The following is a 15,502-nucleotide window of genomic DNA, read 5'->3' on the forward strand; positions in this document are numbered from 1 at the left end:
ACGGGAACTCCATCTTTGGCTTCAATTTTAACCACTTAACCTGTCAGTCATATTGGTCCAGTCATCCCACTAACCTGGCCTGTCCTCACCATGTCATGCACATGCTTCTTAATACCCTTGACCTTGCTAGTCCTTCTCCAGAACCATGCTTCCCAGATATTCACATGGCTCAGTCTCTCATCTCTTTCAAGACTTTTTTCAAATGACACCTTCTCAGAGAGACCTTGCCCATATTTCCTATCTAAAATGATATCTTGGAGTTCCCATCATGGCTCGGTGGAAAGAGTCTGACTAGCATCCATGAGGATGAAGGTTCGATCCCTGGCCTTGCTCAGCGGGTTAAGGATCTGGCGTTGCCGTAAGCTGTGGTGTAGATCGTAGACATGGCTTGGGCTTGGATCCTTCATTGCTGTAGCTATGGTATAGGCCAGCAGCTGTAGCTCCGATTCATCTCCTAGCCTGGGAATTTCCATTGGCCACAGGTGCAGCCCTAAAAAAAAAAAAAAAAAAAAAAAGACCGAAAAGTAAAATAAAATAAAATGATATTCTGTCTCCAGCCTCAACTCATCCTGTCCCCATTCTCAGTGCTTATCACTAATATACTATATTTTATTCATCAATCTTATTTATTTTCTATATTTCCTCTCTGGAAAGCTCTACAATATCATAGAATACTGTGTATGTGTAACTTTTCTGTTAACTATTTTATGTTCAGCACTTAGTGCCTGACATATTTTAGGCACTTGATAAGCATTTATTCAATAAATACATGAATCCTACAAATTGCACTTTTCTACCCCTGTACTATGTCTATTAATTATTGTTGGAGTTGATCTACCAGCTCACAGAATTGGTGCCACCACAAATTTTTGGATTCTTGTCTCAGCTAAGCTCTTAAATGCTGCTGTATTTCTTTAACTTGCTCCCTTAGAGGCTATTACAAACCCTGTTTTTCTAACTTCCTAGAGATCATCACTTTCTAGGGAAGACATTCTCTCAGAAGCCACCAAGAAACAAAGATAGAAAAAAGACAGCACACATTCATCCTCTGTCTCCCTGTCATCACACCCATAAACCTATCCACATCTGCAGCCACTCTTTCCGTCCTCCTTCCAGACTCGGAAGATGAGGTGTCATTCTATTCTCAGGCAATGCTTCCCCCTATGATTTCTAGATCACCACCCTTTATCTTATTACCTCTTAGTTCCTGCACATCTTCAACCCCTTTCTCCTCCAGTTACTTCAGTCCATTCATAGGATTACAGCTAGGCTGTTGTCACTTTGTCCATAGTCCCATCATCCTTACCACGTGAGGACAAGCTGGCCGAAACGCCAGCCATGTGAGTTATTGACCATAGCCTATTCCTTCCCCTGCCCCGTGCATAACATTCCAGAAGTGCTGAGAACCACACCCTCCCTGTGACCCAGGAGCAGCCTTTCAACAATGCGTGGAGGAGTTGATCTAGAAACACCCGACTCTCCTTACTCTCTGATATATTATCTTTGACATGACTCTCACCCCGAGGTAAGAGTGAGAGTTCCACAATGAGGAGGGACGGACGGCAGTGCCCTAACTTGTTTGTTTACTTCACATGGTTAAATATTGCAGTTTACCCCATCTGGTAAGTGTGACTACTGATTATAACATCTCACTTCAATCAAGGCACCCTCTCAAAAGCTTTAAACTTCACATTGAAAGTGACCTATTTGACACAAGTTCTACTACTGATAGTTTCTTTAAGACCAGGAGTTTTCAACAGGGGGTGACTTTGCCTCCCAAGAGAAGTTTAGCAATGTCTGGAGACTGTTTTCATTGTCCAGACCACAAGCATCTGGTGCGTAGAGGCTATGGATGCTGCATAACTTCGTAGAATACAAAGGACAGAACCTACAACAAAGAATCATTTGCCCAAAAGTGTCCATGAAGACACCATCAATAATCCCTGATTGAAACATATTACAAAAATTTTTAGGAGTTCCCTGATGGCTCAGTGGGTTAAGGACCAAATGCTGTCACTGCTATGGCTCAGGCTCCATCTGTGGCCCTGGAACTTTCGCATGCCATGAGCTTGACCCCCCCCTCCAAAAAAAATTTAAAAAAAAATTTTTAAACTTTTTTAATTCTTTAAAAAGTTTTATTTATTTTTTAATTTTTTGTCTTTTTCCCTTTTCATGGGCCACACCTGTGGCATATGGAGGTTCCCAAGCTAGGGGTCTAATCAGAGCTGTAGCCACCAGCCTACGCCAGAGCCACAGCAACTCAGGATCCGAGCCACGTCTGCGACCTACACCACAGCTCACGGCAACGCTGGATCCGTAACCCACTGAGCAAGGTCAGGGATCAAACCGGCAACCTCATGGTTCCTAGTCGGATTTGTTAACCACTGCGCCACGACGGGAACTCCTTAAAAAGTTTGATTGAAGTATACCTGATTTACAACGTTGTGATCATTTCTGCTGTACAACAAAGTGATACAGTTTTACATATACACACTAACAAGAACTACCAAGAAATCACACAAAAAAAGATCATGTTTATCTGCAATTTGAATTTATATAAAGATTGATCAGATGAATGCCCATAAATGGTTGCTTTGAGATAATGACCAATAATGCTAGGGCATATGAACTGGGGGTGCCAGTTCAAAAATTGGGGGTGTAGTGTATGCATAACTAGAAAGGTTGGAGTCCACCATGTCACATCTTCTTCCAATATGACCACGCTCCTTGAGTGAGCTACCTCTCACGTGAGAAGAAAAGTGCTGCATCCCCTCTTGTGATTTTCACAGCCTTCATTACACAGGAACAGTGGAGGGAATTAGCACCTTTGGATATTTCCTAGGAAAGAAGGACATCGATCAAACAACTTTCTTTCTTTTTTCTTTTTCTTTCTTTCTTTTTTTTTTTTTTTTTTTTTTTTTTTGCTTTTTAGTGCTGCACCTGCAGCATATGGAGGTTCCCAGACTAGGGGTCCAATTGGAGCTGCAGCTGCAGGCCTACACCACAGCCACAGCAATGCCAAATCTGAGCCGCAGCTCATGGCAATGCCGGATCCTTAACCCATGGAGCGAGGTCAGGGATTGAACTTGCAACCTCATAGTTCCTAGTTGGATTTGTTTCCACTGCGCCACAATGGGAACTCCTCAAATAACTTTCTTAACACTAGCTCTTAGCCAGATGCAGTAAAAATGGACAGGACACTGGAAATTTTCATGACGTTTAAACTATAGTCCCCTCTCACCCACAGTTTCCCTTTCTGTGGTTTCAGTTGCCCACAGTCAATCATGGTCTGAAAATATTAAATGGAAAATTCCAGAAATAAACAATTCCTGAGTTTTACGTTGTGCACTGTTCTGAGTAGTGTGAGGAGCTCTCGCCCTGTCAGGCTCCTTGCCATCAAGGACGTGACCATCCCTCTGTCCAGGGCCCCCACACTACGTACACTACCCGCCCCAATAACACTATTGGCCATCTCAGTTATTGCATCCACTGTTGCAGCATCACAGTTCTTGTGTTCAAGGAACCTTTAACTTACTTAATAATGGTCCCAAAGGGCAAGAGTAGTGATGCTGGCAATTCAGATATTCTCTTACTTAACCTAATTTGTAAGTTAAACTTTACCATAGGCATGTACGTACAGGAAAAAGCATAGTGTGTACATACACATAGGGCTGGTACTAGCCAAGCTTTCAGGCATCCACTGGGAGCTTTTAGAAGGTATACCCTGTGGATGGAGTTGGGGGGGGTGCTACTGTAGTTGGAAGTTTTTGGGTATATTTAAATAAGCAAAATGCAAAGTTGAAAGGAGGAGAGAGAGAAAGAGAGAGAGAGCAAGAAAGTGGGCTTGCCAAAAACAATTTGTCTTATTGACTTAAATTCCACCATCAGGGATTTATCGCCTCAAGTTACGGAGGCTGCAAAAATGTCCTGTGATAGTAAGAGCTTTTGGGGAGTCAAGGAATGTTGACTCACCTTTGAGGGTTTGAGGCTTGGTCCCTTCACCTCAACAGATCTAGTTTGGCCTCCCGAGGTGGCTGGAAGGATTAGTGAGGATGGTAAGAATAGGGAGAAGGCTAGCTGAAAATGGAGTGCTCTTTCTTTGCTCATTGGTTATTTGAAGCAACATTCTTATTTCTACTCCACTGAGTTCACTGAAATTTCAGAATAAAGGATTTCAATGAGACATAAAAAAAACTTCTGCCCACAAGGTGCTGCTCTCTTTGGATTGGGCAGCTGAAGAAGACAGGAGGATTTTACACATTGTAATTATAATATATGTCTGGTATTTCAGAGCTGTCTGAAACACTGCCTCCTGGGCTGTAGTTAAGTGGGCCAAACAAAAGATGTCTTGGTCATCTGTGAATGCAGCCACTCCCAAGGTGTGGACCAATGAGCCCTGAGGGAATTCCGGAAAGAAAAAAGGAATATTGTCCTGTAGCTGAGGTGCATATCAAAGCAGTGATTCTAGTAAGCCCAGAGCTTTACCTCTTCACATAGAAACTGCTTTTCTATAAATCTTTTGTTCCTACTACCTTCCCTTTCCTGCAAAAACTCATATATTCTAGCTCCCCCTCACTTCCTTAGAGCAGTTTCTCAGGGCTTCCTGAGATGCTGTCTCCCAGGCTTAAGTCCTAATTTTGCCCTAAATAAAACTTAACTCTCAACAACAACAAAACAACAAATACATGTCTGTATATGCACATCTATATGTCTATATAATACATAATACATACTATGTGTTTGTGTGTACACATAATCTCTTTGGATCCTTGATGGTAGAAATTGTAATTATTATCCTGATTTCTGTTTTCACAGATGAAAGACTGAGACTCAACGAACTATGCAAGTTCACAGTCAAGGATGAAGTGGTTGACCCCAAGCTCAGGGCACACATCCCTCTCTATCCAGCCTTCTGTTCAAGTGTTCATCACAGCATGGATATTCTTTCCAGCTCCTTTCCACTCCACCGATTCCTGAAGTGAAGAGAATGTAGGAGGAGTTGGAGAACTAGGGAAGGATCACAGGGTTTTTTCACTGACTGGTTGTACATTGTAAAAACACTCAAGGGAAACTCCACTCTTCTGGGGAAATTTACCAGTTAACGCAGATTTGGTCTCTAGTCATACATTGCTGAGAAAATTGAAAAAAGTGAAAACTTAGCATTTCCACGAAATGGAAAAGATGATCTTGCAATAGCTCTCCAACTGGTAATAGTTCAGGATGCTGGGCCCAGGTCTAGGGATGTATTAATTATGCTCAAAAGCTTCTAATCTCTCCCAATATTTAAACAGGAACTTTGGGTTTACTTTTCCCTTGGTTTTTTATTTGTTTGTTTTGTTTTTTACTTTTTTTAACAGCAATTTCAACATCATTTTCATTTTCCAACATAGAATTGCATGCACAGCTATTTATATAGTATGCATTAGCCAATTAAGACATAGTAGAGAGAGTATTTGGTTTAGACCAATAGGCACCAAGGACCCTCTAATGGGCCAAGAGAATGCATCCAATTTGAGCCTGGAAGGAAAAGAGAGAGAGGCCCTAACAAAGGTTTCATTTTACCTCCAACTTGGTCTACAGTCTAGTTCAAGAACTTCCTACAGAGGTTATGCTGCCAATTTTTTGCCTTGATGCGAATAGGCAGGGGATGGGGTGGGGTGGCCAAAACTCAGCCTTTGTTGCAGGTGCCAAATACAAATACAGAGACAGAGTTTTGGGTGAAGGAGAACAAGATAGCTTTATAGCTTTGCCAGGCAAAGGGAGCCACAGCAAGCTAATGCCTTAAAGACTGTGCCCTCCTTGGGAAAGATTGGAAGGTGATTTTATAGTTTGGGAGTGGAAAATAGAGCCATTGATAAGGATCAGGGTAGATGAGAGCTTGCATTGTTTTTCAAAGCTGGTGTTTAGGTGGTCCCAGGATTGGTTCTGAAGATCTTTCTTTTAGAGTGAAAAATGCTCCATCAACATCTTCCGTTTGTTGGTGGTTTCTGTTCTATGGAAGAACTCAAAGGTATTGTTATATAAGAGTTCCTGTCATGGGTCAGCGGAAATGAACCTGACTAGGATCCATGAAGACGCAGGTTCTATCTCTGGCCTCACTAGGTGGGTTAAGGATCCGTGAACTGTGGTGTAGGTTGCAGACATGGCTCGGATCTGGCATTGCTGTGGCTGTGGTATAGGCCAGCGGCTCCAGCTCTGATTCGACCCCTAGCCTGGGAACCTCCATATGTCACAGGTGTGAGCCTAAAAAAAAAGACAAAAAGAAAAAAAAAAAGATATTGTGATGTATATTCCATGAGGGGGAACCAGGACCCTGCCCCAAGGCTGCACTGTGGTCTCTTGACTGCTCCTCACAGGCCTCTGCATCCCCTCCATTCCCTGATTAGCAACTGTTTGAACCTGCTTTTTGGAACTCAGGGAAAGCCCATTCCCCCAAAACAGGAAATGGTGGACGCAGAAAAACTCTTGTGCCCAGGAACCCCACAGGGCCCTGCTTGGTTTTCGGGGGAAGGGGGTCTTTGAAATCTCATAATGATAGGACTCAAAAGAAACCCGCAAAACCAAGAAAATGCATGAAAGCAAAGAAGATTATAAAAGACTACAAGGGAGAAAAAGCTAACAGAAAAAGCTTATTAGAGGAATAAGTTGTGCCTATGAATAATAACAAAATTTTCTTTAACATCAAAATTCTAATTTAAATATTTAAACAGGAAACGATGGGGAATGTGAATAGTTACCTCTAAAACTAATAAAAAAAATTTTAATTAATGCTTTATTTTACAAGAGGCACTTGAAAATAACAACTAGGTCTTCCATCTCACTCTCTTAGCATACTTTTAATAGCAATTCTTTGAGAAAAGGCAGGGTTTATGTTTTGGTTTGGGTTTTTTTGTGTGTTTTTAGGACTGTAACCATGACATGTTGAGTTCTCAGGCTAGGGGTTTAATCTGAGCTGTAGCTGCCGGCCTACACCACAGCAACAGCAACTTGAGATCTGAGCCACATCTGTGACCTTCATCACAGCTCATGGCAATGCTGGATCCTTAACCCACTGAGCGAGGCCAGGGATTGAACCCATATCCTCAAGAATACTAGTTGGATTCTTTATGGCTGAACCACGATGGCAACGCTGAGATAAGGCAGTTTTATTCACTCGTTATTTCACTCAAAAATATATATATTGAACTCCAAATATATTCCAGGCACTACTCTATTGGTGGAATGCAGAGATTGATAACACCTAATCCTTACAGAACAATCCAGTATAGTCAGGGAAGCCAGCTTGTAAAGAAATCATTGCTATGGGCCTTGATAAACGTTACTACAAAGAGGCTAAGGATTAATGAGAGCACAAAGAGTGCAGTGGCCAGCGCTTCCTAGTGGAGTTGATAGGGATGGAGTAGGCACAGGTAGCTGTAGAAGTCCCACATGTAGAGAGGGAAACCTAAGGGACTTTGGGAGAGCACTGTAAATTAATAATTGCTCAAGAAAGCCGTCAGAACAAGGAAGGCTTGCTGGACTAGTGGAGGTGTGAGAACTGCCTCAGGTCATTGGGTGGGGGATGCGAGGAGACCTGCATTCAAATTCAGACCAAGGGCAGGAGTTTGAGGACTGCCCTTCTGCTCCTTTGAATACACACCTTACTGGATACCAAGGAGCAGCTACTACTCTATCTAGAAAGAGGAAGAGGGGGTCTTTTCCAACCCCCATCCCCCTTGGATGATAAAACTGTAGCCCACCTAACCCTTGGGACAGAGACTCCTTATCTGCCTGCTTCCATCTCTCACTAGCATCCTGTCTTAATAAATCTATTTCTTGCCTATCACTGTCTCTCGCTGAATTCCTTCTGCGTGGAGGCATGAAGAACCTAAACCTCAGTAGGTCCAGACACCAGGTGAGTGATTCTAATTTAAAACTGTGGGTTCAAGTCCCAATCTGGCTTTAGGCTGGGTTCGAGTTCCCAGCACATGGGTTCAAGTCCCAGTCTGTGTTCTGACTAGGTTCAGGCCTTTAGTGCTGTCAGTTTCAGCATTAGGAAAGACGTTACTAAGCAAGTAACTTGTCAGCTGAGTCTTAAAAAAGAAAGTAGGATTTTGTTGCATAACGTAAGTAGAATTCTGGACTGAGAAACAAGATATAACACTACATATTTGAAAAACTGGTAGGGGCCAGATAATTTTGGATACCGAATGACAGGGACACACTAAATATAGACTTACCTTTAAAAATTAGAAAAAATAAATAAATCCATTGTTTTTGCTCACCCAGGGTTTGCTTTTTTACTTTTTTTTTTTTCCCCCCCTTTAGAGATTTGCTCTTTCTCCAGTCCATGGATTCTTGGTGAAAGGTCTCATAGGTCTCCACCGTTACCATATTCTGGAACTTTCCTGTGATGTAAACCAAGCCCATCCATCACTGTCTCCCCTGAGAACTGAATCTTGGGTGCAGTGACTGCTACGTAGAACAGGAGGGGCTGAGTGACTCAGGTAGTGACACCCCTGCGACTGAGCAGGAGGTACTGACCAAGCTCCTCGGTCCGTCAGCTTTTCTTTAATTTCTGGAAAAACCAATATCTTTCAAAACACATTTTTGGAGGGACCATCTATTAACCCTAGTCAGTATGGTTCTTTTGTACCTGTCATTTGCAACTAATGAATTTGGGGACAGGAAGTTATTCTAGATTCACAACAAGAGAAGGATATGGCCAGGATGGCCTTTGTTGATAGATCATCATGCTGGCAGAACAGAGGATAGATTAGATGCAATTGGAGACTGGAAGATGAGTCAGGAAACTATTGCATGAGTCTTGGCAAGGGTGATGAGAACTTGTCCTTGAGAAGGACAAGTTTGAAATAGAGTTAAATAAGAAAGATTGGAAGGAGTAATACTTCCCACTAGATGTCTAGTGGGAATGTGGAGATAAAGGAATAGGGGTAGCCTATTCCAGATTCATGCAGAGAAAATTGAAAAAAGTAAAGCCATACCTCGCCTGACTATGTAGGAGCATTAGCTACAGAAGAAGCAGTTTGGGGCCAAAATTAAGTCAGTTTGGAATCTATTGTTAGGTATTCTAATAGGTTCTCCAGAGGGAGACACCTGATGACAACTGGCTTCCATTTTTGCTGGAGAGTAGATTCAGAAATCATCAGCGTAGATGATAGAGCCACAAACGTGAATGACATGACCCATCGTCAGCCAGGGCTGAAGTATGACTCTGTAAGGAACATATTTGAATAGTCTAAATGCGTTTGGAAGTGCATTTGCAAAGAATTGTATTTTAGAACTTTATGGGTTATACTGAAAGGTTTTTTTGGGTTTTTTTTGTTTTGTTTTTGTCTTTTTGCCATTTCTTGGGCGACTTCCTCGGCATATGGAGGTTCCCAGGCTAGGGGTCCAATCGGAGCTGTAGCCACCGGCCTACACCAGAACCACAGCAACACAGGATCTGAGCCACATCTGCGACCTACACCACAGCTCACGGCAACGCTGGATCCTTAATCCACTGAGCAAGGCCAGGGATCGAACCCCCAATCTCATGGTTCCTAGTCGGATTCGTTAACCACTGAGCCACAACAGGAACTCCAGGTTATACTGAAAGTTTTTTAAATCTTTTTTTCATAAACTATATGAAAATTCCAAATATTCCTCAGGTATTTGTTTCCTGAGACTTCATGGTGTATCAGAATGATTCTTAGCTTTGTATTCAAGTCAAAATTACGCTGAAATTCCTTACTAGTCATGTGACATTAGTCAAGTTATTTTATCTTATGTGCTTGGTCAACTCAAATATCAAAATAGTGAGTTCCTATTGTGGCACAGCAGAAACAAATCCAACTTGGAACTATGAGGTTTCAGGTTCGATCCCTGGCCTCACTCAGTGGATTAAGGATCCGACATTGCCATAAGCTGTGGTGTAGGTGGCAGACGTGGTTCGGGTCTGGCATTGCTGTGGCTGTGATGTAGGCCGGCAGCTGTAGCTCCGACTGGACCCTTAGCCTGGGAATCTCCATATGCCGCTAGTGCAGCCCTAAAAAGTGGGAAAAAAAATCAAAATAGGAAGCATAACAGCAATTTTATAGAGTTGCTTTGCGGATTAAATAAAATAACCTGTGAGAAACATGCAGACACTCTTTTACTTGCAAAGGGTCAGTTTGCAAAAGGCTGATCTCAAGCCAATGTCTTTACAATCCAAAGCGACTCCAATGTTTTAGCTTGTGGTCCAAATGCATTCCCTAAAATGACTTAAAACCAGAGATAATCTTATCCTCTTTGCTGATATGTATTTATGTAGAAATCTTTTTCAAAACCTGACTGCCTCATCTATGTGAAAATGTGTGAATAAGGTCAGCCATTTTCTCAGTGACCTCTTCGCAAGTGAAAGAGTCATTGTCAGCACCTGGCAATAGCACTGACTGGCTCATCGCTGGTTTTAATAGACCAACTGTGAGAAAGCTTTGAGCCTGTGCAGCCTCCACCAGCTTGAGGCAATCATCCTAAATATACAACACGAGCACACCCAGTCTTCAAAAGCCCTTTCATTTACACACCCATCACTTCATTTCTGAACTCCTCAACCAATGGGTCACACACTGGCTGCAGAACAGAATCAACTGAGAGGTAAAAATTATAAAAAAAGGAAAGTCAGCCAGTGTCTAGGTCTTCTCCCAAGAAGAGAGGATGCCACCATTATGGCATGAAATATGGTTTAGCTCAAAAACCCCTGCTGGAGGTGCTTCATTTTTTTGGTTTCATTTTTTTTGGTTTCATATATTTTTTGGTTTCATTTTTTTGTTTGTTTGTTTCTTTTTTTTGGTTTCATTTTTTCAATACATATATGTGAGCTATGTTCTAATATATTGGCTCATGTGATTATGAAGGCTGAGTGGTCCCACCAGCTACCATCTACAAGCTGGAGATGTTGAAAACCTGGTGTAGCTGAAAATGTGGCCTCTGTACACTGGCATCAATTAAGTCTCAGAGAGAGAATGTTGAGGAAGAGAAAGAACAGCTTTACTGCTTTGCCAGGCAAAGGAGGACACAGTAGGCTAGTGCCTCAAAACTACGTCCTACCTTGCGAGGGGATAGCAAGGAGGTTGATAGCTTTGGCTCAGGAGACAGGGTTGTTGACGCAGGTGTCTGTATTGTTCTTCATCCGTAGAGCATTTCAGAGTCATCAAGGCAGCATCAGCAGGTCTGGGGATGGTTTCTGGTTGTCTTCGGAGTTATTGTTCCTTGACCTTGTCTCTGGAATGAAGATCGCTTATAGGGGAGGGGTGTTAGGGAGGGTCTCAATTGCAAAAGAAAACAGCAGGTGCAATATAACTCTAGAAAGTAACCATTAGTAAAAGAAAGCAGAGGTCTTTTGTGAGAAGCCAAACGTTAGGTGTGATATAAGGCTAACCAGAAAGTAACTATGAGTAACAAGTTAATGGGCCAAGGCAGGACATCACATAAAGGAGACTGTTTTAACTAGTTTTTAGTTGCAACATTTCCTCATTAGTAACTCTTCCTCAGTCAGCCTTTTGCGACTGAGGAGTGACTAAAGGAAAAGTCTTTTACTTCAAAACGTTATGATTTAGAGTCTGATACATGGTTTCACTGGCAGTCAAGTTTGAAAGGGTAAGACCCAGTGGGGGGGTGGGGGATTTAGGTTCCACCAGGAGTCTGAAGGCTTAAGAAACCAATGTCAAGGAGTTCCCTTTGTGGCACAGTGGTTAACGAATCCAACTAGGAACCATGCAGTTTCGGGTTCGATCCCTGGCCTTGCTCAGTGGGTTGACGATCCGGGTGTTGCCCTGAGCTGTAGTGTGGGTCGCTGACTCGGCTCAGATCCCACGTTGCTGTGGTTGTTTCATAGGCCGGCAGCTACAACTCGATTAGACCCCTAGCCTGAGGACCTCCATATGCCGCAGGTGCGGCCCTAGAAAAAGGCAAAAAGACAAAAAAAAAAAAAAAAAAACCAATGTCAAAAGTTTAGATAAGCTATTCCATGGCATTACCATCCTGGTATCCATTTTATTTGGCCAAGTGGTCTGTGGGAACCTTGAACTGGCACCAACCCCTTCATCCAGCACACAACCTAGATAACAGCTGCTGAGTTATGAGAAAATATACGCTCCTGATAGGACTTCCCCAATGTCCTGATGATCAAGAGTCTCCTCTGCCTGGAGTTCCCGCTGTGGTGCGAAGGGATCAGCCACATCTCTGGAACTCTGGGATGCCGCTTCCATCCTGGCCCAGCACAGAGGGCTAAGGATTTTTTTTCAATCACTTTCCCTCATCTCCTGCTTATTCATTTCACTGCTACGGACCCAGGACCTTCCTTCAAGTATTTCATGATTCATGATATATCCTTTGGATTCAGTCTTATTGAAAAATGTGTCATTCTATACACTTGTGCAACACTCACCCATTTCTTTATCACTTTTAACTTTAAAAAAATTATCTCTATCCCCCCCCCCATCATGTCTTTTCATTTCAGCACTTATCCCGTACTTATCTACTCTAATGGGGTTAATCATGACCATCAATTATCTCTGTCTTGTGTGGCAGACTTCCTGTCTATGACTCAAGAAACACAGTCACCAAAATGACCTAACGTTACTATTAACCCCCTCGATTGGTAAAATACAGGGCTTTCATTGTAGCATAATTTCATTCATCTAGTGAGAATCCATGAATGGAAAAGTTGAAAAGGAGAAAAGATTCTGTACCAGATTTATAAGAGGCACTCAATACAAATTAGTTTCCTCTCTGAGTTATGCCCTTGCTCTGCCCCTCCCTTCACTATCATTCACCTTTGGATAATAAATGCATTAGCCAGATCTTACCTAATCTTAAATTCTAATCTCTCGTGGGCTATTAACATTCAGCAATTGTGTTTCCTCTTTTTGTAGAATAGAGGAGAGTTTGTATTCGTGAGCGGGGGTCCTGGTGGTGTTCACCCCCTATTTCCTCACAGAGACAGTGATAACCAGCCCTTCGGTAAGGAAGGTGTTCCAACAGAACAGAATGAGGAAAAGGAGATACAGCACCAGATGAGATGGATGTGTGAGGGTTGAAGGCGGGATGGTGGTTCCGGACAAAGACGGGGCTTCTTCTTATCAGAAATGACACCTTTTGGTGTGTTGTACAGGGACGGTAAGTTATGGGTTCTTCCCTCCCCACGGTGAGGCAGAAACCACAGCCTACTGGAAAAGCTGAGTCATTTTGAGCAGCTGCTTCAGTGAACACCAGGAGAGAGAGAAGGGAAGCATTTCCACGCTCACAGACACACCAAGAGGAGATTGGAGACTAACAACTGTTTCTAAAATGTTTCAAAGCTCTAAGGACCAAAAAAGAAAGAATGGGAGAAAGAAAGAAAGGAAGGAAGGAAGGAAGGAAGGAAGGAAGGAAGGAAGGAAGGGAGGAAGGGAGAAAGAGGAATGCATCCCTTACACAACATAGAGGGATGTAAATAATAGCCCTGAAACAATCTCATTTAAAACAGTGTGGGCTTTGGAACCAAAGAGAACCAAACGTGGGTTTTAGCTTTGGCCCTCGTAGTTTGGGGTATTTTTTAAAAGGTCACTCAATCCTTCTGCAGCTCAGTTTCTGAAATGATAATAAATACACCAGTTCAGCACATTTTCTCCCGTAAAGCTTGTTGGTGTGCAGGACAACTGTGTAGAGCCTGAGCCAAGCCGAACCCACTTCGTGTCTCTGCCCTCCTGGCAGCGTGGTGGAAATGTTATGCCCAGGCATTTTTTGCTGCTGAAATCAGAGTCAGTTTCAGCATCTTAAGAGAGTGCAGGCTGAATTCATATCAGATTCTGCCTTGTATTTCTAGCCCCCTGAAGCAACCCTATATGCAGCATTATCAAGTCCAGTTCCATTATGTTAAATTTCATTACCAAGTAGCTCTGCTAGCTTTTGTGTCTACAATAATGACATTCCGATTACCTCACAGCTGCCCACAATATTATATTGGTACATATTTGTGCAATCAAAAGATCCAGTTTGAGTTTGAGACAGACATCACTTACGGAAAAGCTGGTTGCAGAAGGTTAAGAGTAATCGTTTGGCTTTCCTGCCTATCAGTGAAGTGGACGATGGCTCTTCCATTTACATTCAAGCCCGGGGCCCCAGAGGCCTACAGTATCACGAAGTAGGGGGAAAAAAAGAAAATAATTTTCTATCGTATTGCAATATTGAGAATGACTTATGTAATCCTAAAAGTAAAGGGTAATGTTTTCTGGAATTCTATTGCTTTCTCTAAAGGACCAACCAACAAAGACCATTCCCAGGAAAACAAAACACTCAGATGGTTTACAAATTTAATACCTCACACAGCTTCACTTATTGGCTCCGATGCCCAGTCTAGATTTTGCTGCAAATTCCTTACCCATGTTGTCACCGTACACTGGACATGTCCACTTAAATATCTCTGTTACCTTAAACTTGACATTTGTAAAACTCAGTTTATATTCTGCCTTTTCTACTGCCTTCTTTTTGTCTCCAGCCCAACACACACACACACACACACACACACACACACACATACACACACACACACACACACACTCTCTCTCTCTCTCTCTCTCTCTCTCTCTCTCTCTCTCTCTTTCTATGTCCCAGTATTTATCAGGATAGGCTAGCTTTATTCTGCAAGAGTAAACAGCGCCTGGGCACAAAAGCCTATGTCCCCCATTGCTTTTTAGGAAATAGGCCTCACTCAGCCTCTTTGACCTTTCCTGAGTTGCTAATCAGGGCAGGGGATACAGAGAACAGGGAAGAGCCATCAAGAGATCATAGGGCAGCCTTGGGGTAGGGTCCTGGGTCCTCCTCAATGAATAAAGCTATCAATATCTTTGAGCTCTTCTGCAGAATGAAAACCCCAACAAAGGGAAGATGTTAATGAAGCATTCTTCATTCTGGAAAGAAGAGCACCAGACCACTGAGCACCAGCTTTGAAAATAATGCAACCTTACCTCTACCCTGATCCTTACCTGCTGCTGTTTTCCACTCCCAAACTAAAAAAACCAGGGGAAGAACAGTCTTTAGGGCACTAGCCTGCTGTGACCCATCTTTGTCTTGTCTGGCAGAGCAGGAAAGCTGTCTTTTTTCCCCTTCACCCAAAACTCTGGCTCCACATTTCTATTCCACAAAATCTGAAGAGGCCGAGTTTCGGCCACAAAATCTCAAAGCACAACATACACAGTTTCTTTCCAGCTCACACAGAGTTCTCCTCTCTTGACTGGGCAACAATCCAGAGCAGCTGTCCTCCATGGCATTGAAGCAGAATATTAACTCAGGTGGTCAGTGTAGGAACGTGGGCTTCGATGCATTCTTTGCTATGGCCATTGATTAACATTTGTAGCTTAAGGGCTCCAGGGAGTAACATCCCCACAGGCCTTGTTTATTAAAGGGAGTGTACCTGTGCCCAGATGGACATTAATCCCCTGTGACTCAGTTTACAGGAAGAAAGGACAAAGAAACTGAGACTTATAGGACATTTCCAACC

At 42.8% G+C, this 15,502-nt stretch overlaps 1 protein-coding gene across 1 annotated transcript in view; it reads right to left on the reverse strand.

Moving 5' to 3' along the window:
• Window positions 1–15,237, reverse strand: part of TINAG (tubulointerstitial nephritis antigen) — a 98,508-nt gene extending 83,271 nt beyond the window's left edge. The window contains exons 1-5 of the mRNA XM_084966905.1: window positions 14,988–15,237; window positions 14,025–14,131; window positions 11,071–11,244; window positions 3,973–4,034; window positions 2,741–2,838 (exon numbers count right to left, since the gene is read on the reverse strand). Of these exons, the coding sequence (XP_084823031.1) occupies window positions 2,741–2,768 (28 nt within the window). The 5' untranslated portion in view covers window positions 2,769–2,838; window positions 3,973–4,034; window positions 11,071–11,244; window positions 14,025–14,131; window positions 14,988–15,237. The remainder of the gene's footprint in view (window positions 1–2,740; window positions 2,839–3,972; window positions 4,035–11,070; window positions 11,245–14,024; window positions 14,132–14,987) is intronic.
• Between the last annotated feature and the right edge of the window lie 265 nt (window positions 15,238–15,502).

The sequence above is a fragment of the Sus scrofa genome, chromosome 7 (genome assembly GCF_054392235.1).
Source record: "Sus scrofa isolate SSC_HxYL_T2T_F1_AM1 chromosome 7, Sscrofa_HxYL_maternal_Yorkshire_Landrace_v2.0, whole genome shotgun sequence".
Classification (NCBI taxonomy): Eukaryota; Metazoa; Chordata; class Mammalia; order Artiodactyla; family Suidae; genus Sus; species Sus scrofa.